We start from the raw sequence: 26,974 nt of genomic DNA on the forward strand, positions 1-26,974 counted from the left end.
TGGCGCTGTAGATCCTCACACAGGTTCTGTTCTTCACAGATGTAGAAGAAACATTCACGACAACAAACCGAAACCTGATTAAACAACACAGGCTGTGGAAATTTTCACAAAATCAACTAAACCGGTATCAGTTTTAGACTTACTAAACAACTGTTTACCATTAACAATGACTATGAATAATAACTATTTAAGTCTCTTGTTTGTCTTATGCTGTGGTTTGCGTGTTTACGTTTTCATCATGGCTTTTATATAACTTACAGAACCAGCTTAAAACTGAGCTCAATTTCAGTGACTTTACAGCAAGCACATTTATAAGCAAAGAAAGAGTTGCTGCTTTTGTCGTTTGGATTCAACCTCATGGCAGACAGGAATTCACGGTTTGATTACAAATAAACAAGTCAAAGTTACATAACTTAAGAGTGTAAGTGTAAAACACAGCACTATTTGAAACATACTAGTACATGTTTATTGGACATTCGTTGTAGTGGGATAATCGTCATGTTTTGGACATGGCAGGATGGCTATGGTAAACATTACATGCTATCACTACAGTGCCGTTGAGTTTTATTAATGAGCTTTACTACATTGTTTATTAATGAGGTTTCTGTAAACAATTAGCAACAGATGAGATAAAACCCAGAGCCTCTTTATGAGATTATTATTAAAATAAAATAAAACAAAACAAAACCGAAGAACATCATCAGTGTTTCCTGAGATGCGCGTGTTTGTGTCGTGTTGGGCGATTCCATTCCGGTGAAGGGGGGCTTTTACTTTGATTTTTTTTACTGTGCAAAAACACTAAGTCAACGTTTATCGTCAGTTATTATTAACTTTCGTATTTATTTACGTGTTTCATTCTCACTTATTGGGTGTATCAGAGCTGTCTGTGCTTTGTGTTGTACTACGATTCCGCGTCCCCCTCCTTTTCTCGCTGGTGCAATAGCTCAAGCGCGCGCGCGCGTGTTCTCCGGGCTCGAGCTGCGGCGGGATGAGGATGATCTGAGCGATCAGCTCCCGCGACGCGACGAGACGCGCCGCTCGCTGTCTGCGTGAGTATTTTATGAAGTTGTTTGTGTGTATGAGTTTATTAAAGTACATTACATTACTTTAGGAGTATATTACAGTGTTGATGGTTTTATTTCCAGCTGCTCGCGCTCTGGTGAGCGCGCTTCACGAGATTGTCAGGGCCGTTAGTAGCTTTTGTTCGGAGCTCGAGCTGAAACACTACAACCAAGTTCTCTAACTCATTGTGAAACTCGATAAAAGTTAAATAAACTAGTTTCAGTTCAACAGTTATGAGTTCCAAAGTAAGGCGTGAAACTCGATACCAGTTAAATAAACTAGTTTCAGTTCAACAGGACAATAAAAGTGAGATGAGGTGAACACGGAGTTGAAGTGATCGAGTCCTCAGTGTGATTAATAATTCAACGCGTTTAATATTCAAGTGTGCAATCATTAGTGTTTAGTATTATTGAAGTATTAAGTTTAGTTGGTTTATGATACTGACGAACATATTTTAGTGACGAATACTCATTAGTATCGGTGTATTATATGATGAACAGAGAGCTAGTGAATACGAGCACTAGTTTGTTTCGTGTTTAACGGGTGTGACGGTGTTTATCTCTTCAGATCGAGACTACACGAGGTTGTGTTCAGGCCATATGCAAATATATATGTGTGTGTGTGTGTGTGTGTATGTGTGTATGTGTGTGTGTTTGTGTCTCCTGTGAATAGGAGGCTTGTTTGAGTGACATGCAGTATAAGGTCTTCATGAGAAAAACTCTTTCAGGTTAGTGTGTGTGTATGTGTGTGTGTGTGTGTGTGTGTGTGTGTGTGTGGTGAAGGGTTACCAGACGCTTTGTGTTTGTCAACTGTAGGGATAGTTTACCCAAAAATGAAAATTCTGTCATCATCATTCAAACCGATTATAATATGAGCCCCATTCACTTCCACTGTAGAATAAAATAATACTATTAGAAGTGAAGAACTGGGCTCATGATCCGTTTGGTTACAAATTTTCCTCAAAATATCTTCCTATGTGTTCATCAGAACAAAGACATTTATACAGGTTTGTAAAAAAATGAGAGCAAGTAAATAATCTTTTTTTGTGAACTATCCCTTTAGTAGTGTTGGTTAGTTGTGTGTGTGTGTGTTGTCTCAGAAACAGAACAATATTTCCCAGGGCAAATTCATTTCCTATTGTAGTAAATTGTTTGGGTTAATGTTTCTAGTTGGGTGTATCTGGTTAATAAACGTCATGTTGTCATTGTTAGACACTGGAAAGAAAACACAGAACAGGTTTTACACAATTTACTGCTTCTTTGAGATGTGACTGGCTACTTTAACTTTTACATAATTGATTATCTCACAATTACAAACCTTTTATGTTCTTTCAGACACTTTTGTTAAGATATCTCACATTGACACATGCTGGATTATGACTTCCAGGGTTTGATCCACTGAAAGGCCTTTGGACTCCTAAACGCTTTCTGAAACCTTGTGCGGTTGTCTTTGTTTTATAGCACTTGTGTTTAGTGAAGTAAGGCAGGTGGCAGAAGCCGTAGTGGAAGTTTCCATTATAAATCACATGGTCAGCTTGTTGATTTTCAGTTGTAGACACTTATTTCTGCTTTTTTATTTTAATGTCACCATAACGGTCATTAATCCATAGCATCGTAAATGATCTGTGGAAAACAAGGACATGTTTACTACTGAAGTGACCCAAGGGCTTGTTAAACAACTTGGGGTTACAGGATTAATTTAAAGATGACAAAACCAATACGAACAGCCTTTATCTGTGCTATGAAGCAGCTTATCAACTTTCTCGGTCAACTCACTCAGGCTTTGATCCTAATCTATGGTTAGTACACGAGCACATGAAAAAGTGACGTTGGCATGAACAACCACACATGTTTAACATGGATAGAGTTAGGCTTGCCGCGATAGTCGGTGAAATGGTGATTATCGGTGCTTCAGCCTCTCACCGGTTAGAGGCTTGCCCACTGCGACACCGTCTTTCATCATCATTTTGATATTTTTGTGTAATGAAATCATTTAGTTTCAGTAGAGAAGGCAAACACACTAAGAATTGAATGTGTCTGCTGCCGTCACCAAGCAGCAGGTGTCATTTCATTTATTCTTATCAGAGTGTGCGAGACGAGCTGACTGACCAGACGATAGCAGAAGCCACGTGCTTACTCATTTTTGTTATAATAAACATGATGTTTAATATAAGCGAGATCGTTTTGTTGTTGTGTTTTTTATCAAGAAAAAATCGATTTAACGCAGTGTACGCATGCACTGCATTTAAACAGTTGCATAATTCAAAAGTGAAAGTAAAATGTGCACGTCTCCCTGCGCATTTATAAGCCCCTCCCATTTATGACGCGCTGATTAACTGATGGGAAAATTCTGTCACCGCGGCAACCCTAGATAGAGCAAGTTTTCTGTATTTTGTATACAGTCATTATTTCTCTATAATTATGCGTCATTAAAGGTACAAGTTGTAGAATCCACCGCTAGAGGCCGCACGATCAAAACAATAACAATGACGTAAATTAATGATTCTCTGAAGAAGCTTGGAATGATGGGACTTTAACTTAACCACTGATGGCCATCAATCAGATGGGAATGAGAAATCATGTTGACAGATGAGGTAAACTAATCAAGTTTTATAAATGTTGCGTTTGATGACATAGTTTTATTTCATTATTAAGGGTGTCACGATTTCAATTTTAAATCGAAATAGATCAAAATTAAGTCACAACCTCTAACTTTGAATTAAAAAATGGGATTGTCGATGCTGCCACGCCCCCATGTCACGTCCTGTCGGCTTGCCAAGCGGGGGAAAACCTCTCAGATATTGATATTTTAAACATTTTTAAACTCCTTGAAATGCATATCATAAACAGGATTACAACCTAGTGACCTGCCTTCGGACAGAACGCAGCTCTCTGCACGTGCGTGAAAATGAGGCGCCAAGATGCAGCGGATTATATTATATATAGCATTTTTGTCTTTCAAAAAAAAGTAAAAATCGAGAAATGAATTGAATCGTGGCATTAGAATAAAAAATGTAATCGAATCGAGGATCTGGAGAATCGTGTCACCCCTATTCATTATGTAAGGTTTCATGTAATGTTCAAAACTAAAGTGTTAGTCATAGATGTTAAGTCCAATTTGATGGTATGATAACACAGCACAGAATTAAGGGTTTATATCAATCAAAAAATCTACAATAATTTTTCACATAATATGTATTGACAGAACAATTCTTATTATGAGGTTACGATGTAAAATTACGATAGCTACACTGTAGCTGCCACGGTAACAAACTCTATCCAATACTGGATTTAGTAAGTGTCTGAAAATTAAAATTTTGACATGACACAATTGGATGTTGCGTTATGTTGCAGTACAATACCTCTTGATGCGCACAAACTTATATCGTCTTCTAGTGATGTGTTGAAATATCGATACAGCGGTACACAGCCATGAACGTATCGTATCGATTCGGATGCACTTTTGAAAGTACGAATCACTGTTGATCCGTGATCCATATGGAAAGGACACATGTGACTTGCGGAGTACGTTGAGTGAAAGGTAGCGGGGTATACTTTCACTTTCTGTGTCCGTCTCGCAGGTGCATGCATCTGCACAACTTGCGAGTCATGTTCTCTCTCTTCAAACTGGGGGCCGCGAGATGGTGCCAGGGGGGCCCCAGTTTTATAACATGATGGGGTGGTTTCCCGGACAGGGATTAGCTTAATCCAAGACTAGGCCTTAGTTTAATTAGGAAATATAACTAGTTTTAACAAACATGCCTTATTAAAAACATTACTTGTGTGCATTTTTAGGCTAAACAAAGTGCAATGATGTATTTTAAGATCTGTCAGTGCAAGTTGTTTTCAGTTTGGACAGCTCTTACATTTATTTTAGTCTAAAACTAGTCTAATCCCTGTCTGGGAAACCGCCCCTTTATGAAATACATTAATTTATCATGAATTCTGTGTAATTAAACCTAAAAAATAAGGCTACTAACCAAAAGCACTACTTTTTTGTATAATTTAATGTTTTTTCTTACTAAAATGTTGAGTTTTAGAACAGTTTTTTGTCACAAATTTTATTTGGGGGGGCCGTGAAGGAATGCACCGTACACAAGGTGGGCCACACGCTGAAAAAGTTTGGGAACCACTGTCTTAGCCTATACTACTGCAAAGGGCTTATAAAACAGTACTAATGCATTTGAGAAGAAACGCGACAAAGAGCTGCATGTGAAAAGAGCTGCACAGCCCTGTCGTCTGTGAAAAGACATTTTTCGATCGATATAATGTGATCGATATAATAGCATAACTTTTTGTAAGGGTTACGAATCAAAACAACTCACCTGTTGAGTAAAACACAAGCAAAATCGGTATCTCCTAGTTGAAGGTTGTTGCGAAGTATGTGTGTTTTGATGTATGTTACGAACCATTTTGTCTATTTCTAAAAACACTTTGAATGTTGTTATGTGCTCTTTTAACAGCGTGCTTATGAAGATAGTCATGGTTTAACTACGCTTAAGATCTCACAGACAGTCAGCGTACAACAGCGTATGTGCTAGAAAAATTTTAAAAACTGGAGACTCCGCTATAAAAAAGGCAATTGACAGCATTTGCACAGACTATCGTTTTTTATTTTTTAAGAACAGGAAAAGAAAGCTAAGGAGCATTTCCTTCACTATATAATGTTTGATTCTTGCTCTTTGTTTTCTTGTTGTTTATTCTAAAGATGGTGGATCTTCTACTTTTTCTATCTCGAATGTGTGAATGTCCTTCAAATGATGTGAGGCAGTGCTGCCTTGGTCGAGAAATCATTGGAAAAAGAAATCATTTGTATTGTGTATCTGTTGAACGCGTCCATCTGCATGTATGCATGGTTGAATATACTTAAAGTTGTGCGGACATGTGCAAGCATGAGACGGATGCATAAAGAAAGTATTCTCAGGCATGGGGTATACGTGCCAGCCAGGTAATAAAACAGCCTAAACATTATGCACTCGCATGGTGGAACATAGCAATATATATCAGTTTTCAGCTGAAAGAAAAACAGCAGAAAATAAAAGCCATAAATGGCACTCCGCCTCTCTCGTTAGTGCTTAACACTGATTTTACTTCCACCGCAGCCAGTAACACAGCGCTACACAGCAAACGCCATCGAAAGAGCAGTGTGCAAATATTAAAAATGATACACAAGATCTGCATAATGCACCAGTGCTAGGGATAAACATAATTACTGTTTGACCGTCAGTAAAAATTTGAATTAATTAATATTTATATTGATTAACAATGTTTAATTAAGCATTTACATCACGCAGATGTGCAACTCGGATTTCATGAATCAAATTACAAAGTTTATTATTAATACAGTTATACAAAAACGATTTAAAGCTACACTGTGTAGGATTTACTCCCATCTAACAGTGAAATTCTATATGACAACCAACTGAATATTACTTTCTAGCCCCCCCATTCGGAGCGTGTTTTAAAGCAACACTTAAGAGTTTTTGCTCTTTGCTCCCCCTACAGGTTGGGAATTATCCATTACCACTGTCGTAAAAAATTAAGTCTACTGCAGCAAAGCTGGCTCTGATTGGCTTGTAGGTCTGCTGTAAAGCAAGTTTTTGTAGTTTTCACTCGAACTACAGAACCGCGACCCGACGGTTGGAAACTTCTTTAGTGCGGTTTTGGCCGATAGAGGGCTGCAAAGCGAATGTGAAAGTACCGTTCACCCTGTTTCCAGTGGATGAACGACTGAAACGTTTTTGGAAACGTTATTTGAAGGTAAAAAAAAACTCTTTGGTGTTGCTTTAACTACTACTACTCTTTTGTCCACTTTCGACCCCCTCCATTCATCTCTTCCATAAATTCAATTCAGTTTTATTTAAATACCTCATTGACAATAACAAATGTTTTGGTTTCCTAGGTAGGGCTGCACGATAATGAGGAAAATATGCAATATATGATAGTTCTGTTGGTTGGTATGATGTCGATATGTCTTGCGGTATGTCTTTCTTAGAGAAATTCCATTTTTATTTGCGTTTATTTTTTATTATTTAGATATGTAATGAAATAAACAGGTAATGCATATTCTAAAGATGTAATAAAATCTAATTCAGGCTAAAAAAAACCTAAGCTATACATGTGACAAACAACTAGTAATGTGTGACCTTAACCCATTAATTTGATTTATTGAATATTTATATGTTTAAGTATGATCAACTATGATTAAGTTCAGGAACATGGAAGGATACAATGTGACACTGAGCTTGCTTTGCGTCACATCCAATTCATTGGGAAACAGAGCGAACGCACAGCGAGCTCATCGAAAAAGAAACGACGTGCTCGCACGCATAATGTCATTATTACGGACAAAAAAAGACAAAAGTTGATGCCAAATATACGTGGGCGGTTGTTAATATACTTGGGAGAGCCGCCCAAGTAAAGTAAATGTGTGGGAAACAACTTCTGAATGGTGTAATTTGGACAATCTAAGCATGCAACACACAAATGATAGACACGTAAAATAAATGTAAGTTATTGCAGCTCTCTGTGATATGCATTTCACATACACGGCCATAACGATGACAATAAATTTTCGATATACTGTGCAGCCCTATTCCTGGGTAATGTAGTACGTGTTGTTTATTTTGCTTGTTATATAAATAAACTGTGTAAAGTACTTTGTTGTTATTTATTATTAGGGGCGTTCACCGGAAGTTAAGTGTTCACCACGAAAGCCGCTTTTTTATGTTGTTACTGCTGAAACTGTCTATATGTCTAAACGTGCAGTCAGACTAAATACTATTTCTCTATAAAATCAAATCAGATGATTAATGTGACCGTGTGCTATAGTCTGATGTTGCTCTCCCTTCACCTAGACACACCTGCAACTCTTTCTTATTTTCCTTGCCAAATGTTTACTGTATAATAAGAGATTGGCCTATAAACCATCAGCTCACGTTTCATTGAATTTAAATACACGCAATCGTTTGATTGTGGATCGCTTATGATGCTGTGTGCAGTCTACTTTTTGTGCAACTACTTTAACTTCTTGACTCACCCTTTGCAGCAGTTTATGTTAAGCTGTCTGCGATATAAAGTGCTTTCATACTAAACTCATCGAGAGGCGATAGGAAAAAGAGTGCACGCTTAGGAAAGGTGTACACGCAGGAGACACAGAAGATATTCATGAAGATGTATCGGATCAATATTTTGAACACAGCTCTAGTTAAAGTACAATATAAATATTTAATATGTACAAAAGAAAGTGTTAAGTTCAGCTAAAGCCAGCAGTGCCTCAGTAAACAAGCCGACAGGATGACAGCGGTCAAGGGGTGAAAAACTCCTTTGGGATAATAGTTATACATATACAACTGGTATACTCCGTAGACTGTGCAAAGAAACTTCTATATATTCTTGTTCATGATCTGGTGTTTGTTTATAAAAGTGTTGCTGGTTAATCTAGAGCTCAACAGCATCTGTCTTTATTTTGTTTCAGTGTTTATAGAAAAGAGTTTGGAAAAGTCATATGCAGCGTTTGTGATGCTGAACTAATGATAATGATGACTTTATTTTTGAACAAATTGACTCTTTGAACTAAAGCAGTTTTGTACAAATACATTGCGAATATAAATGATCTTCAGAAGAGATTTGTGTTTAGATAAACAGATTTATAGAGCACATGAAGTCTCTGTCTTCACACGCTACACTACACAAACATTGATTATTAACTAAGTAATAGTGATCATCCTGTTTCCAGATGAACTTCCAATAACTTCTGTATTCCTGTTAATTGATGTCATATATGTTTGTGAGCAGATACTGTATGTGGTGGAGTTAAAGCTGAAGTTTTCTAAGATGAGAAGAGACATCGCCTCTCGTGGGCTCGCGGCGTCTTTGTGTTTATGTTAAGTGGTCGGGCAGCTGCGTTTATTCTCTCTCTCTCTCTCTTTTTCCTCGTGTCCTTTATGCTTCTATTGTGTAAGCTAAACCAAATCGGTTTGGCAGCTCATTCGATTACGAGCGTTCTTCGTGCCCAGCAGCTTTGGCAGAGGAGTGTCGTAGCGTCTGATGGCCTGTAAACCGAGTCCTCGGCTCTTGCTGTTTGGTCACAGACAGTTCACCTTCATTTCTACCTCTTTTGGAACTGTTGGTCAACCTCGTTAACAGCCGTGGACACACCTTACCCGTTTGGTTTGGCTTCAGCTTACAGCGAGATCTTATGACAAACTGATTTGCTGTAAAGCCCCAAAACCCTCACCGTGACACCGGTTTTGATGAGATTTATAGCCAAAATGAGGCACTGGCCTCTCATATGTACTGTGGGAGTTTTTGAGGGTTTGTAACGTTAGATGACATGGGTGTGTTCACAGTACTCAGAATGGCCATATCACCCTGCTCCACCCTCAAGTTCCTCATTCAGCTCGCTGTAATGCTCCATGTTTTTATTATGATAAACTTTATTTTCATGGATCTTCTTTGAATCTTTCCCACAATAAAAATTCAGTTTGCTGTATAAAGAAGTTTTTTACAGTCAAAAAAAGCATCTTGTCTTTTAAGGCCCAGCGTGTCACCATAATTTGGTCAAGAGGGAAGTCATTCACATACAGAAACTGATTTACACACACATTTTCTCTCTCTCTCTCTCTCTCTCTCTCTCTGACACACACACTTGTTCAATGCTCGTTGTACCAGCTGCCATTTTCAACAGTTACTGTAACATCCATTATTTATATTTACTCCTCTTACTCAAACCCCCATTTTTAATACTAGTGCTGTTTTGTTAGTTTACCTTTTATTGTACCCGTAGGTAAATTTGTTTTACAGTGCAAATGACATTCAATGGCATCCAGTACAAACACACAACACAGAACACTCCAAACCACATATGAACAATAAAAATAAATACTCGTACTAAAATAAATAAAAGTGCTCTCAAAAACATTAAATATTGACTTTGTAAAAGAACCTAAAAAAATTCTATAAAAAAAACTCTACAATTTATGTATCATATTAACGCATTTGGTACAAAGCTGCTCTTATATCTTTTCGTTCTACACCTTGGGATTTTATACCTCCTTGCAGATGGCAATAACTGAAACTCACTGTGCAGGGGATGAGAATCATCATATAAGATTGAGATGGCCATGCTATGTAACTGTTTGGTATACAGGGATGCAACTCCTGGCTTAGACTCACCCAGCAAACGACCAGACCATTTTACTATCTGGTCTAGGGCTGTGTATCGCCAACAATTTCCCGATATGATACGTATCCCGATACAAGGGTCCCGATACGGTGCGCATCACGATTAGGGATGCAGCGATTAACCGGTTTCACTATTAACCGCGCTTTAAAATGTCACGGTTAAGTAACCGTAAAGCCTCCGCTACACCGCGTGTATTTGTTTCACGCACGCACACACAAACCAAATCCTCGAACCACCAAGAGCCGCGTGCGGCATGCAACATGCTCGTTAGCGCACTGTATGACAAAGCTCCGCGTTTAAAAGAATATGTGCGTGTGACACGTCTCTTGGTTGTTCGTGCATCTGGTGTGTGTCTGTGTGTGTGTGTCTGTGTGTGTGTGTGTGTGTGTGCATGCGTGCCTGCACGGGTGCGTGAAAGAGCCACACTTTAATCGGTCTGTGCAGCATTAAAAACCTCCTCCTCGCGGATCAAATCCGGGCGGGGTTCAATAACGTTTAATTATTTTACGCGTTAATGATTTATGAATTAATAGCATGAGTAAACACTAGTGATGGGTCGTTCGCGAACGAGCCGCTCTAAGAGCTGATTCTTTGTAGTGAACGAGCAGAGCCGAATCTTCAGAGGCAGGCAGGGGTGGGACCGTAAGAGCCGGCTCTTCTAAGGGAGGCGAGCCAGAAGAGCCGAATCTATAAAAAGAGCCGGACTGCCATCACTAAAATGTAGAGCCGGAGCTTGAGCCGAAAGAACCGAATCTATGAAAAGAACCGGACTGCCCATCACTAGTTAACACGTTAATGCTGCCAGTACAAAATGACTCGCAGAACCCAGTCCAGGATGACCCTTTGTTATTATTCGTTTTGAGAGGCTCTTATCATTTTTACTAATACTTCAAACAAATCAAAATAATATACATTTATTCAGTCCAAATATAAAATTACATTTATTCAAAAGATCATTAAAATGACCTACTACAGGTTAAGTCAAAGCCTGCTAGGTTATTATTATTATAATTTGTCCAAGAATTACAGAAAAAATACACAAACTGAAAATACAAAAGAATTTAGCAATTGTTCAAAAATTTATTCATGTGATTTTTTACATTAATGTTGTAAAATAAATGAGTGCATAATAACCGTAATAACCGTACAACCGTGATTATTTATCAGACTATAACCGTACCATTAAAATCTATAATCGTTGCATCCCTAATCACGATACAAGACTATTTTGAATTACAGTTTTTTTTCTGAATTTAGTAACATTATTATTATTATCTGTTTATTGTACATTGAATAAGCAGTGTTGTAACAGTTGTGTTTTTGCCATTCATTTATTAGTTTATGTTTTTTTAAGCAGTTTTACAAAGATAGTGCCTTACTCTAGGCATTATATTTGTCTTTCACTTAATTATTCTATATCTATGAATATATCTATAAACATGCAGTCAAAGTTAATACTAGTAGAAATCAGTAGTGTTGTCACGATACCAAAATTATTGGTTCGATACCGATACTATGTCAATGGTTTCGATTCCGATACTTTTTCTGAAAAGGGAGAAACACTCTCAAATCTCATTGCTGTGCTTTATATTAAAAACGGGACAACATTCTAATCATATAACACACTAATAAATGAACATATAAACAGCAGATATATTAAACATTTAAGCAAAATATAAAATATATCAAAATATAAAAAATAAATTAGAGCAATGGCGTTCAAGGTAAAAAAAGAATAATTTTAGCAGCATTATCTCAGTTTTTCTCTAGTGAGCATTAGCATAGTAAAAAAAGATAAACAAGTACTTAAACAAATTCATTGCTTTTTGTTTGTTAATGTTAATACATTAACATTTATATGATAAACAGATTATAGTGTAAATGTGAAAATATACCTCACTGTACGACATGAGGGTTAATAAATGACGTGATTTTGTGAACTTAAAGCACAACAGTATCTTGGTTCATTTACTTTTTACCACAGTAAAAGTATTTTCTTGTCAGCTAAAACGCTGTCTAATTTCCTAAGTCTGATAACTGTGAGGCGATTGTATTAACTTGGTTCATTACAGGCAAAACGTGACAACACGCATGTCAACAACAATTTGGTAAGTCTAGAATTAATACTTTTGGATGATTATCAATCTCTCGTCGGCATGTCGGTCCTTCAGTGCTTTGCTAGCGCCGTTAGCACGCGGCTCTGTAACAACGCATATTTGGCTTACTTCACTTGTGTCCTTCGGGTTTGCATGTTTATTTGACTCGCATGCGAAAAAAACTCCAGACAGCAATACTGCTTGGCTTTCTTGTACTGTTAAGTAGGAGGAGTGGAGAGGAGGCTGAGCACTGCATTCACGTGCACTGTGTGTGCGGTGCTGTTTAAAAGCAAAAGAGAGAGAGCGAGAGCGCGCAGCTGGTGTTTGCAGAGCTACATAAAAAACAACTCGCAGCTCTTCTCGGAGTATCGATTCCGCGGGACACGAGTATTGGAATCGTTTTAAAATGTCAGTATCGATATGTATCGAAATATCGATAATTTTGACAACACTACTGTACATTATTACAACACAAACGTATGTACATAGTTATTTACTGAAAGTTGTACATTTTGCTTTTTAAACAGTAAGTTACTATACATTCATCTTTATTACAGTATCAGCGGACAGACCGCAGCCTATTTAGTATTAATGACAAACGTGCTCATTCTGAAATCTAAATAAATAACCATGCTTTGTACCGTATGTGCATGCAATAATTTGCTGGTTTTGTAATTGTTATCCTTACAAGTTACCTAAACTTATTCAGAGAAACAACGCTGACTGTGTAGCTTACTGTCAAAAACTTTATTTTTAAAACCCGTGTCATTAACAGAATGCAGCAGACACACTCACTTTAACGTTTTTTTATAAATCCATCATCCTTCCTGATTTACATTGCAAATAACACCAGAATTAACAATTAATTTATGTACACATTTCCTAAAAGTTAATCTTGTGTGACTGATCTGCTGTAAAGCGGGTGAAATTAGATCATGATTTTGAATGAACGTCAATGACGCCCTCTGCCGGTTGGTTATACCAAGATGTCCGCTTGAACTCTGTGCTGGCTTCACCTGACGCTGTTACGTTAAGCTTTCTAATCCAGTCATTTATATACAGGGTTCCCACGGGTCCTTGAAATCCTTGAAAGTTTGTGAATCTGGGGGAAAATATTCAAGGCTCTGGTAAGTTTTTGAAAATATACATACATAGATACAGGTCATTGAAAGTGCTTGAATCTATTGTATGCAAGAAGTTTTCTGCTTTTTTGCATAGTTGTGTTTGACACATGAAACGTCTCTGGTTACGTATGTAACTGTTGTTCCCTGAGAAGGGAACGAGACGCTGCGTCTCCCTTGCCATACTTCCTGCGTCCCTGTAACGCCGTCTTTGGCAATATTTTAGATATACTTCCTGGCTCCCGCGTCACCCTGTCTTTGTCGTTAAGCCTCACCATTGGTTGAATTTGATATACACATTCAGACGCACTTACCCCTGGAGGCGTCCCCAAAGTGTCACCGCAGTGACGCAGCGCGAGTTCCCTCGAAAGGGAATTGTAATAATTTATCTTTAAAGGTAACAGAAGCCGTTTCTCAATGTCAAGGATACTTCCTTGGCAGGAGTAATCCTCACAAGTCACTTCCTTCCGAAGCTAGACAAGGCTCCTCCTAAGCATTCGGAGAACACGCTAAATGGAACAGGCTAGCAAGTGCACGTCATTGCGTGATTGAAAGGTGTGCTTTCGGTGCTGCACGCATAGGATTGTGGGTGATTTCAGAGCGTGAAGAGTGCGAAGGATACACACATGCATCCTTTCCTGTATATGGGATTTTTCTCGAACGAAGGACTCCTTGACATTGGAACAGTCCTTCGACGGACGTCGATGAAGCAGCATCCTCGAAATTCTGTTTTCTGAGGATCTTTCCTTGACATTGAGAAACGGCTACAATGTAACATTTAGTCCTTGAAGTTGAGGGTATTGGACCTGGAAAGTCCTTGAAAGGTCCTTGATTTTGAGGTTAACTAAGGTGTGGGAACCCTGTATATAGATCAGTGGATGATACTAGTAATCAAGGAACTGGCTTTACTGACGAGATGCGCAATTCCATGCGATTTATTGTGTAGCCATTAGGAATGTTAACAATTAATCGATCTTCGATTAATTGTCGATAAGAATTAAATCGATAAAAATTAACGATTGTCGACAAAGCAAGCACGTGTGTCCGGCGCCTGCGCAAAGCACATACACAGCTGGTGAAAAATTAAACAAGCGCGAAGAAGTTAAACTAGCCATGATCACAACGATGCTTATGCCAAACACTCACTTGGGCTTTATAACCTCATTCGAGACGAGGCTGGCTGCTAACGCAACGAAATGGCATCCGCAGTGGATCTGAGAGGTTCCGATGTCGAAAATCTAAACACAGTTAGGATACTGAAAGCAAAGACCCTCTTCAGGGAATCCTGCAAGATTAGCATAGCAACGCTGCTAACGCTACTTTACACAGGGAAGACGTCCAGAAGCCGTTTTTAATAAACAGATTAAAATGTAAAACTTACATTCTGGCAAGAAACTGTTAAATGTAAACTGTAACTGACTGTCGTTACACTCTGAACGCCCGCAACATATATCATTGATCATCATTATTGACTGGCTGAGGTGCTACACACTAAACACTTTTGCAGGTTTTCTAATGGAAGGTTGAAGTCTTCATAATTTAAGCATCTTTGCTGAAAGTACGCCGCAGGTCTAAAGCTGAGGTGACGACGGGAAAAGTGCCCTTTGTGTGCTGCTTGGATATAATTACAACAAGCGATGTATCAACGACTCAGAAAGCAAGGTGAACAACTAGAAAAATAACACTTGATGATAATGAAAACTTACTTTGTCATGGACGCACGGACTTTCATCCGACTGTGCGGAGTGCCCGTTATGAGGCGGAGTTTACTGTGTCTATTAGTCATTATATTTCATTACGAGATTCAATTGATGATTTTTATCAAAACACCAACTACATTGACTCATTTTACAATCCCACTAGCATGTTATTTAGACAAAATAAAAACTTTTAATTCGCGTGAGGAAGCTGGCATTTTTACGCACACTTTTATGTCATTGGCTATATGTCACTGCTGTAATGGCTTATTGCACTATTACTGTTAACGATTATTCGATTGATTGATCGTTAATTTAAATGATCATCGAATATGGGAAATTGCATATTTTGACATCCCTAGTAGCCATAGTAAGACCAAATGCATGGACACTATATATTCTTCCATGTGTTTCATTTTTGAACTGTTTACATTCACTATATACATAACAGACTACGTTTACACATTTTGAGATCATTTTGCCATTAATTTGAAGGTGTACATCATCTTTTCACCCCCTCACTCAAAAAGGGCTGCACCAGTTAAAGGGTTAAAATAGTGTAAAAAGTAAAAACTTTGACAACTTTAACATCACTTTGGCGGGGCGACCGATACAGAAAGCAAATATTTAGTAGTTCTGGCACATTAAATACAACAAATGAAATAATTAAGAACAAGTAAGAGAGAAATCTGAATAAAAACGTCCAGAATGTAAACTAGTTATTGTGCTATACTATAAGTGTGATATGTTAAATTAATATAAAAATGAAAAGCTGTTACTATATTCAATAGCCTTAATGAAAGACAGGATCCTTTTACTTTTATTTAGGATAAATGTATTTGTAGCAGGAAAACACTGGAGTGAACCTCTGAAGTTACCATCAACACATTCAGCACACAAGATAAACGTTTAAAGGAAAAGTTTAGGCCACTCTGTCATTGAGTTGTTTTTTAAACATGTATGACTATGTGCAGACAGTAACACTGCTGTCTGTTTTACAATGAGAACTTCATTAGGACAGAATCTCGTTGAATAAATTGACATCACAGATAAAATGTGTTGCTGGTGTGAAACGGCTTGTGTAACATATCAATGAGTGTCAGTCATCAGATAGAGTTGTATCAGTCCCCACCGTTCACTCGGCCATGTGCTCAGTTTCTCCAGTGTCCTCAGGTAACTCTCCAAACACAATAATACTTAATGCCGTGAGTTCTAACATTTGAGATTTTAGTCATGCAGATGTTTTCAGAAATAAGTTTCACTCAGTTTGTCAGCTTTGAACATGTTACAAGTCCTCAGAAACCTATAAAGAGACAATAAAACTTCTCAATCCAGATGGACTTTTACCACTTGACATATAGTTGAGTTATTATTATGATTATTTATTAGTGGAGAACAGGGATCGTTATAATAAACCTTAACTGTGCTGGAGACATGGACACAAGTAAATGTTTTTTATTTTGTTGTTGAGCGCTTGATCCGATTCGGTGACGGAAGAAGGTCTCTGTGTCTTATCTCAAGCGCAGAGTTTATTTATTACATATTTGATGTTACATTATATTTTATCTTCTTTTATGTATGTTGACATTTTAAACAATGATAAAAAATCAACATATAAAATAAAACATTTTCTACACCTAAACATCATGACAGCGAGTTTTCTTGGACAAGCAGCACCATTATTATTATTCGTATAAGTATGTTTATATAACAACAGTATCATTTTCAAGGGTGTTGGTCTAGATGTGTGTTGTTCTTCCGTTCACATTTTAACCTGTACCAGTATTGGTACCTGTATTTGGTAGTGGTACCCAGCAGTACCTTTATTCTGTGTAAACATTTATGTTAGTGAAAAAAATAAGTCATAACCTCACCATTTTAACATTTGGCTATTTATTTAGGAATTTTGCAGAGTAAACAAAATAAATGTTCTCAACGTCCCTACAACCTCCACAGTTTAGTGTCAGCACAAAAAAATACAATAGAACAAACATACAGATGAAATAAAGTTGCTTTTCATGTTTGATTCATGTCTGTAGGTCTCAGGTACAGAAAGTAAATTTAAAATAAAACTGCATAATACATATATAGATTAATTCTTATTATAGTTGAAGTTATTTAGTCAAGACAAGTGAGTGAACAAACATCATCAGGTTTATCTGCTACTTTAAGAGTGCACAGATCCAATTTACTGTTACACACACGCACACATTTATTTCTATAACTGCTTATTTTAACTTAAGATGACTGTGTTTATGAGGATAATCATGGCATGTTTAGATAATTTTGTGTAAATAAATCCGTTTAAGCACAAGAAAACATGAACTCGGTTAGCATTTGCGTGGAAATGCGCCTTTCCGGTGATGCACTTGGGATTTGCTCACAAACAAAACTCCTCAAACAGTGCAAGAGTAGCTCATTGATCTGTTATGTGTCTTTTTGTGCTTTAATATTTAAATTGCCATGACATAAAAGCATGTGAAATTAATAGGCATTTGTGACAATGAAGCGCATTGCTTCTTTTTGTTGTGTTGCAGGGGTGACATCACATCACAGGGTCTTTCGTAGCTTAATCTCGCACAGCACCCATATGCATTCTCAAGTACCCAAAATTAGTACCAATTGATTAATGTGAATAGGTACTTGGTAGTCCCAATCCTATTTTTCATGTAATAGCAAACACATGCATATAATAATGCACATTGGTGTATTTATTTTCACCAAGGACAGGACTGCAGCACGCTTTTTTCTCTTTCATTTATTTACGCCAGCAGCATTCAGAAAGCAAAGCATTAGTTACGTTTGTGTTTTTATAGTTTTGTCTATGGAGAACAAAGCTTCATGGTTCTGCTGTCCCTCTGGGTTGGTGGTCCAATTATCATGGCTGTAGAACGGCTGGAATGTCTGTTCTGGTTCTCCATGACTGAAGTTAGGAATGTGATGGTGCATAAAGAGTAAAGCTAGTCCAGAATCTGTTGTGTATTTGTATGATCGCAAGGTTATCTGCAACCTCTGGATGGAGGTGTAAAGCCGGAGGTAATTCTGAGAAACAAAAGCAGAACTGAAACGGCTCCTCTGCAGTATATTTCAGTATAGACCCCACATGGCATATGGTTTCCCATATAAATATAATTGTTCAAGCAATTCATTAGTCTTCATTACTGCAGCACACAATGCCTCAGAGTAAAACATGTTAGGGTGCAATATCAGGTGTACAGTAGCTGATAAACAACTACTTTAATTTGATCATTTATCAATGAATATGACTAAAACACTTGTTAAAAAGACATGTCGAGATGAAACGTATAGCGACCTGTAAAGTAACATATCCCCAAGAAGGAAGCGGCAGCTAACATGCACCAGCGTAAATTCACCAACCAGAATTCCTGAGGTGCCAGAAATCTCCATTATCGCAGAATCTCCTGTCAAGCACAGCATTCACGTTTACTCTGGAGAAATACTCTTATCTAACTAACTACTCACTGAAGTCTGAGTATTTGTGACCCGTGTTGGCAAAATGAGTCTGAATGTGCATCGTCTAATTCAGAGCTACAGGCAAAAGGAAGTATAAATGTCGAATTTGGTTGAAATTGAGGTTTTCATAAAAATAACTACATTAAACCCTCGTCTAGCGATCCCAATGCTTTAAATAGTCATCATCATGTAAGTTTTCTGAGAGGTGTACCGTCCTAAATGCAGATTCATCCACATGTGCGTGACATTTTGGTTTTAAAACATACAGGATTTGCTTGATGTTAAAAGAGTTATTAAGAGAGATAAGACATGAAAACAATCTTCTTCTTATTGACTGACAGATGCGTGAGTGTGCAAACCCGACATATACACACATACACAGAAATATCTCTTTTGACAGAATTGATACAGAAATAATCTGTTATGTCTTAAGTGAATGTTGGGGAAAAATATCTGCTGTGTAAGATTACATTAGATTCTTGCATTACAGTAGAAAAAAGCTGTCTGTCTCAATGTCAATCAAACAATAAATATTAGGGCTGGGTATCGATTCAGATGTTCCAGATCGATTCAATTTCGAGTCACAAGCTGTCGATTCGATTTTGATTCTCGAATTTTCAAATTTTCGATTCCGGTTCTCGGGTCGGTTTTTATACTCGATTCAACTCAATGAATATAGATTATATAGACTAATAAATAAGAAAAAAGTTTACATAAAAAATGTATTTTTCTTATAGATATTTTTTTTTACTTTGTGTTTGCCGAATCTATTAGTTTTGCTGACTATGTCAACTTCAAACATGTGTAGCTCATTTTTTTTGTCAAAATATAAAAATATATTGTGGGAAAATTTGCTCCTTCTGTCTAAATTTGCCAGAACGGGTCAAATTTTTTTGATGCTCTGGGATTGATTTAAAGTTTGAGATCACTGTTTTAGTCTCTGTTAGTGGTGTGACGGATCGCAGTTGATCCATGATCTGTACGGATCACAACCCACGGTTTTGCTTGCATGCTATTTGCGTATTAATGCGCCAATTTTAACAGGAAAAGTTTTTCATTTGCGCGTGCTTCAAAGGCTTGCAAATGTTAACATTCAAGTGATTTTGAACAATTTAACTGCAAAAAGGCACTAAAGTGAGCAGCTTTCTGTACGCACAGACTCACATGATTCTGCTGAATGTGTCTGGTCCAGCTTCAGTCAGACGTGATCAACACTATGCCCTTCAAAGATCACAACTCTTGATGTGTAAACTATAGCGAGAGTTGCGCTACTGCGTCTCATACTGTAGTCCATTAAAAAAAATTTGGCGAATAAAGCACTGAAAAACAATGTAATGTTTTTATGTGGAGCAACTGTTCATGCTGCGCCATTTGGAATATGCCCTCCATCTGTGTGTTTGTCCGCGTTTAAGTGCACTTAATAGTGCATACACGGAGAGACGCGTTTCAAAAAGCAAGCGAACATAAAATCTTTCTGTTCTTGACAGGGCACATACAAACAAAATGATCTTCAGTTTAATTTTTAATAAAAACATTTATGTCTTAAATGCATGTGTAGATTAGAGTCAGAAATCAGTCTGGGCTTATTTGGTCTTAACGAGACAGTAACCTCAATTAAGCTACTTAAGTCTGTGTCATCATTAATCTTAATCAAACAACCCAAGACAAAGAGAAAATCACTTCTGTAGCTTTAAAAATAATAATAATTGTATTTAATTTATACAATAAAGACAGTGTTATGATTCATTTTATTTGATCTCTGTACCTAATGCTAATTTTAGATTTTACTAAACAAAACAATAACACTGACTTAGATTAATGACGCTCAGAAGAAGTGTAGAATGATGGGATTTGTTGTCTTTAACTCAACCGCTGATGGCCATCAATCGGATGGAAATGAGAAATCATGTTAACAAATGAGGTAAAGTAGTAAGGTTTCATGTAATGTTCAAAACGAAATTGTTAGTTACAGTATTAGTCCAATTCGATGGTGTGATAACACACAGAACAGAATTAAGTGTTCAGATCAACAAACTTACCATAAACAAGCGAGTAGCCCAACTAACGCATACTTCTGCATTTGTCCACGACACTGTTGTCATGTGGTTTCTACGTCAGTAAAGTTGGTAACAAATGGTAACGTGTATATGAGCGTCATTGCCCCGTGTCACTGTTTAGAATGGCAATTTTCTCACAATTTACAAGTATTTAAAAACATTACAGATATTGTAAGTAATCAGCCGGACAAATATACAACACTGGCATAGTGATTTTTGGATGTTTAACTGCAAATATCTTACAAATTGTACCTTTAAACCCTTCTTTTTTGTCTGTTGTTTTTTCAGGGTGACACTCAGGGTCGTCTGATGAGCGGTCGGTGCTGATGTGAGTGACGTTGGGTCGGGTCACTTGAACTCATCTGCACTGGAATGGACTGTGGCAAACATGTGTGTTGCCATGGTGATTATTCACACTAAAACACTGGACAAGAAACCCGTTGATGATGTAACATCTACACCGTCTCTGCAGCTGGTGAGACATCATATTGAACTTTTACTGTATTTCAAAGCTTCAGACTCATTTTATCTTAGTTGCGTCTGGTAGTGCGAGTTTGTATAAATAAAATCAGCTATTCAATTTTAAGAAACCGTGAACAATGTTTCCTTTTCATTAGTTTTAGCCCTGGATTCTGATTGGTCAGTAGGTTGTTGTAAGCAGTTCTGTTTGCAAGGCTGATCAGACTCTATGAGACGGATTCATCACACTTCATTCATGCACGTATGCACTCTAGCTAGCAATTTGTTTGTGGTTTACATGCATACTAGTTACAATGCACACGGAGAGGTGGGCGAGTTTCCTGTCACCGCTGGTGCTGAGCTGACGTGCTGTTGTTCGGGGATTTTCTGTCTGTCTTTGGGTTTGGATGCTCTTCTCATGTGTCTTTGTATTTTTTGCAGCACGAGTCCCCAACCATGAGCCAGGGGACGGCCCTCTTCTCCTGTGGAATCATGGGTAAGTGCTCCTCACTGGATGAACATCTACCATGAAACCTGCATGAAAGTGTCACACCCACCACACCAGCCTCATCATGTATTTTGGGGGTCCCAAACTGGGGGGTGTGAAGTTATTTAAGGGGGTGTAGGGGGGCTGGGATGAGCGCTCGCTCGACACAACTGCACAACACTCACTCCATCATCAAGTTGACTTTGAGACAATGACTGATGTCTTCACACTTGTGATTGTTGGTTTGATCAGTAACATGTGTAACCTTTTGTTTCACGCTCATCGTGAAATAAGTTACAGGTAGAAATATGATATGGTATGGGGCTTTTCCATTGCATAGTACCCCACGGTTTGGTTTAGTTTAGGCCGAGTCTGTTTACTTTTGGGAGCTTTTCCATTGGGTGCAGTACGTATTACCCGATACGTTTTTAGTACCACCTCGGTTGGGGTTCCAAGCGATCCGAGCTGATACCAAATGTGACGCGAAAACACAGTAGGTCACTGATTGGTCTGAGAAAATTGCACTTATAGTGTCATCGCTATAATGTAAAAGATTAGCTTTACCTTTAGTGCTAGCTTGCGCTGTCTCGAGCAAACATGTTGTCAAGTTCCCAAACTCCCTTTTAGCGATGAAAAACATTCACAGGTTGAGAATCAGGGACACCATGACAGTTTTTTCCAAACTTGCAGTTTGTGGCAGAACATTCGTGACGAGCACGTCAGCATTATATGCTTAAATGCAACTTCAATGAGGCTCAGCTCATGTAGGTGGTGTGGTTGGGGGGTTAAACATATTTTTTCTGTACGAAAGGGGGGCCCGGTGGAAAAGTTTGGGAACCACTGATGTATTGGATAGTAAAGCTAATAGCCATTAGGCCTTGTGTTATGATGCTGTAGGTGTTTGTAAGAGCCGAGTGTCATCTGCTGTCATGTGAATAATGAGTTGAGTTCAGCATCGCTGGGCTTCTCCAAAATGACTCCTCACAGAGAACAGAGCTAATAAAATAATAGGGCCAGTCTTCAAGTGGAATAAAGAAAGCTTGCGGCCTAAATAGTGATCAATAGTGTTTTGTGCTGCCTGGCACCAGATGGCCTGCATTGGCTCGTAACCTCTGTGCCCACAGTGTTGTGTGTGTGTGTGTGTGTGTGTGTGTGTGTGTGTGTGTGTGTGTGTGTGTGTGTCCTGGCCAAAGCATTAATGTTTTTGACCTTCTACACTCGGACCCGCTGCAGAACACAGTGTTACAGAATTTACACATAAAATAAGTATATATGCATTTATGTATTGTGTGCAGTATAGATTATGGATGTTTGATATGATGTTGATTGACAGACAGCTGATGTGGTTAGACAGTACATTAGTTGAAATGTGTTGTGATGAAGTATAAAATAGTGTTGTTTGTTAGTACACAGATGTTCAGCAGACTTTGGCAGTTTTCCACAGATCTGCAGCTATTTCTGTTCCATCTCTCGTTTCTTCTGAACAGCTGTGGTGTTTGTGGACGTCTCTTTCCTGTGAACTCACCCTTTTCTTTCTCTTCTCTTCTCTTTCTCTTTTTTTTTGGAGGTGATCCATCATAAATGTGTTTGTTGATACAGTGTGCTGTGATTTACTGGACTCAGACCTGATCTGATAGCAACTTCCTGCTGTGATATTTTTAGATCATAGGCAGTTTTAAATCATGTTGGGATGTGTGTCTTTAGGAATCAAAGAGTGCAGAACTGAATAGCTAAAATATACAAATATGCTAATTTGACTACACAGGTAAAAATATTCTGGGGGTATTTAAACTTTTATATGTATTGTGTATATGTTTTGATGTTTTATTTAAAAGCTCTCTTTATTACTTAAAGGAACAGAAATTTATATCAATTAATCATATAAAATGGCCCTGATATGTCACTAGACATTAAGAAATCATTTTCATTTCAAATACTTCTATCAGTGACAACAGTGGTCCGGCCAGGATATTGTCATTTAAAACGTGGAGTTGCAGCCCTCAATTGATGTTTATGTTGTCATGTTGAGTGTTGGCCACCAGTTGTGTAATTGCAGTACCAGTTTTGGCCACAATCCTACATACTGTTCCTTAGTGCTTCTCAAATAGTGGGGCGGGACCCCCAGGGGGGGCTCGAAGCGACACCAGGGGGGGTGCGCGAGACCCTGGGGAAAAATACTTTTTCAGAAAGTGATTTTTTTGCACTGTCATGTTAATAAAGTTATTCTTTGCTGTAAGTTGATCGATATTTCTTTTTTTTGTGTTTTCTTTAATGTTAATAAGGATACAATATTTTGCAGATGTGTCATTTTATAGATAAATTATACTATTTAGAGTCGCGGTGAAGAGTTAGGGGGGGCACGAAATGTTTACTTCTTCCTATGGGGGGCGTGACAGAAAATAATTGAGAAGCACTGCTTTGAGATGAGCACAGACTTATTGTCACTCAATGTCGTGCCACATGTGATATGCATATTTTTGGTCTCATTTGAGGTGTCTGGTTTTGTTTCGGTAGAATCGGGTCGGTGGACCGAGGTCAGCAGGGGCTGTGGTATCCAGCAGCGGCCCGTGGGTTCCAGTCTGGAGAGCCTTTGGACCGCCGTGGACGAGACGCGCTCCGCTCGTGAAGCGGGTGCCATCAGTGGTTTGCTGTGCGATTTGAGTCTGAGCGAAGCCCCGTCTCCTGCCGGTGCCGCCCCGCCCAGCAAACGTCAGTGCCGCTCGCTGTCCTGCTCCGACGAGCTGGCCGGGTGCCGGTCCGCGTGGCGACCGCAGGGCTCGCGGGTTTGGACGGCCGTGGAAAAACGTCGCTGTCTCAGCGGGGGTAGCGTCCAGCGCGGAGGGTCGTCCTCCGTTTTCAGCCCGACGGGATTTCCTGCGATGCAGCGCAGTTCCAGCTTCAGTCTGCCCGCACGCACAAACCTGCTGGAGCCGTTTGGCCGCACGTTTACATTCCACGCCTCCTCCGATGCGCCTCAGCAGGCTCGCTACCTCTCTCAAGAGCAGATCTCCCCCATTGAAGCCGGCGCCCCATCGGAGGCCAGCTCTCCTGACAGCACTCCTGAGCTGGAGCGCCGCGGCGGTCAGGGAGGTCTGGCGCGCAGCCGCTCGCAACCTTGTGTCCACAATGACAAGAAGACCGGCGTGAAGCGCAGGAGACCAGCAGATAGTCACAAACAGAGACCTTCATTGGATTTGCTGAAGATGACAGAGGTCAGTCACTGTGTGCGTGTGTGTTTATTGTGTAATGTAGCCTCACACACACACAATGTTGGTCATTGTGTCGATAAAAAAACTGCTCCACTTACAAGCCAAATATTTTGTAGTTGCTGTAGTAACAGGACTGGACTTCAGCTCTTACGCTGGTTTATGTCTTACTGTACCGATAAGAGTGAGATATCAGCAGTCCTATTAAACAGCTGACATTTCACCAGATTACGATGCAGTCGTTGTATTTTATTTTTTTTTCTCTTTGGTTTTTACAGAAGCTGCCGGATTTTCACAGCCTCAGCTGTCCGGGTTTCACCGGAGACGACTGCCCAGCGTTTGCGTTTACAGGTGAACCGTTGCATACGGCGGGTGACGTCACATCATCTCACCGGCAGTCATCTGACGACAGCTGGGCAGGAGGGCTGAACAACGGCAAGGAGCGTGAGCGTTTGTGGGCGGGGCTGTGCAGCGGGAGGGGACGGGATGTGTTCCAGCTGGGCGGAGAACTGGACATTGAACAGATTGAGAGAAACTGAGACACGCCGAGCTCAATGCAGCTCTAATACTCCCAGAATTCCTTGCTGTTGGAGTATTATGGGATGGACACTTCAGTAAGTGAACATAATGTAATCGACTCAGGGTGACGCACATGGAGGACGTGTTCATCTGAACGCGATCTGCGCTGAAGTCTGGCGAGCTTTGTGTTGCGGATGAGAACACACGTTTATGATAGTCATGATTAGTGCCGTGTCACATGTGATGACACTGGGGACAAAAGTCAGACGCTGCAGGTGAACACACACACAAACACACAGACAGACAGACACACACACACACACACACACACACACACAACACACACACACACACACATATAAACATGCATACACATATTAAAGGGCTTCAGATGTGTAACAATAGTAATATCAGGTATTTCAGTTCCTCACTGGTGATGAAAAGCTATTTAGAAATATTTTTGTCTTTTTACAATTTAGTAACTACAGAAGTAAATGTACTTATTTCTATATGAATAAACATTTTAATGTGTTTGTAAAAAAACTCTGTTAACTTTGACAGTCTTTACTGTGGACCACATGCACTTGTAATGTTAACCAGTCAGACCTCAAAATCACAAAAAACTTTAAACCCAAACAATCATCATCCCTACGTATTACCGTTATACCACGGGTCTGTAAATGCTTTATTCTGATTGGTTGAGTAATGTTTTATGGGGGTTGATTATTTTTCTATACCTGCACAGCTGATCTGTCATATGTCTTAAATAACCATCAGAGTAATGTCTCTGTAAACTCTGGTATACGTGGAATAATTGACTTCCGGTTCTTTGGAAAAAACTATCAAAGGAGGAATTATTTTTGAATAATTCGTATTCCTTACATATTCCAATACAATAATAAGATTTGTTTATGGTAATGTAATTGTGTGATGCAAAACTAACAAAAATCTCAGAGGAGGCAGCAGACATGAACTAAAAGCCACAAATCTATGATTCTGATGTTATGTGGTGTTAGACGTGGAGATGTTTTTTATTTCCTGAGTGCTGCATTTATCTCTGATTTAATGATGTTTTATTAACAAGGTTCAGGAGGAGGAGCACATTCAGATAATTAAACACAGGTGGAAGCACTCAGCAATCAATCTAAGAGGGTACAAATAGACTCAGCAGTCTTACCTCATTATGTTGTCAGTTCGCAGCATCCCCCCACCACCCCTTCTCCACACATTTTTGTCCTAAAACACACTTACATACGGGGGGAGTACTCTGGGTTTGGGCCGAGCTCGGAGCCCTCCCTCCGGACAGCACGCCAAATACGCATTAAACTTTACCCTCCAAATTATATGTAAGTGTGAACTCGTGAAATACCCAAAGCACAGTTTACATGGAGACCTCTCTGTCTTCTACACGTGTGTGTGTGTGTGTGTGTGTGTGTGTGTGCAATTCTTCTTAATTTCCTCTCAGAACTGCAGAACCTCAGAATCTATGAGCAGATGTCCTACATACACGAGCAAACTTCTTCAATCCTGTTAGAAAGTGTTTGGCTTTGGTTGATATTTTATACATTTATTTCATCACCATATAATTGTCATTTTCCATTTGTTACTAC

The 26,974-nt window shown here is 38.9% G+C and overlaps 1 protein-coding gene across 3 annotated transcripts; it reads left to right on the forward strand.

The window, feature by feature from the left end:
* fam53b (family with sequence similarity 53 member B) lies at positions 1-25,907 on the forward strand. 3 transcript variants are annotated; one of them, XM_055177153.2, is made up of 6 exons: positions 917-1,049; positions 1,735-1,789; positions 20,982-21,168; positions 21,594-21,648; positions 24,154-24,851; positions 25,124-25,907. In XM_055177153.2, exons 3-6 carry the CDS (start codon positions 21,082-21,084, stop codon positions 25,382-25,384), a joined length of 1,101 nt encoding a protein of 366 aa, XP_055033128.2. In that variant the 5' UTR covers positions 917-1,049; positions 1,735-1,789; positions 20,982-21,081; the 3' UTR covers positions 25,385-25,907. The 3 variants fall into 3 exon arrangements, with proteins under 3 accessions (XP_055033127.2, XP_055033126.2, XP_055033128.2); XM_055177152.2 differs by lacking the exons at positions 917-1,049; positions 1,735-1,789 and adding an exon at positions 1-124; XM_055177151.2 differs by lacking the exon at positions 1,735-1,789 and having other exon boundaries at positions 891-1,049.
* The last annotated feature ends 1,067 nt before the right edge of the window (positions 25,908-26,974 follow it).

This window comes from Misgurnus anguillicaudatus, chromosome 4, assembly GCF_027580225.2.
Source record: "Misgurnus anguillicaudatus chromosome 4, ASM2758022v2, whole genome shotgun sequence".
In the NCBI taxonomy this organism is placed as follows: Eukaryota; Metazoa; Chordata; class Actinopteri; order Cypriniformes; family Cobitidae; genus Misgurnus; species Misgurnus anguillicaudatus.

Coding starts and splice junctions, on each gene's coding strand:
- fam53b (XM_055177152.2), top strand. CDS start 21,082: ATGTGTGTTGCCATGGTGATTATTCACACTAAAACACTGGACAAGAAA. Junction 21,169..21,593: donor CTACACCGTCTCTGCAGCTG/GTGAGACATCAT, acceptor TATTTTTTGCAG/CACGAGTCCCCAACCATGAG. Junction 21,649..24,153: donor CTTCTCCTGTGGAATCATGG/GTAAGTGCTCCT, acceptor TTGTTTCGGTAG/AATCGGGTCGGTGGACCGAG.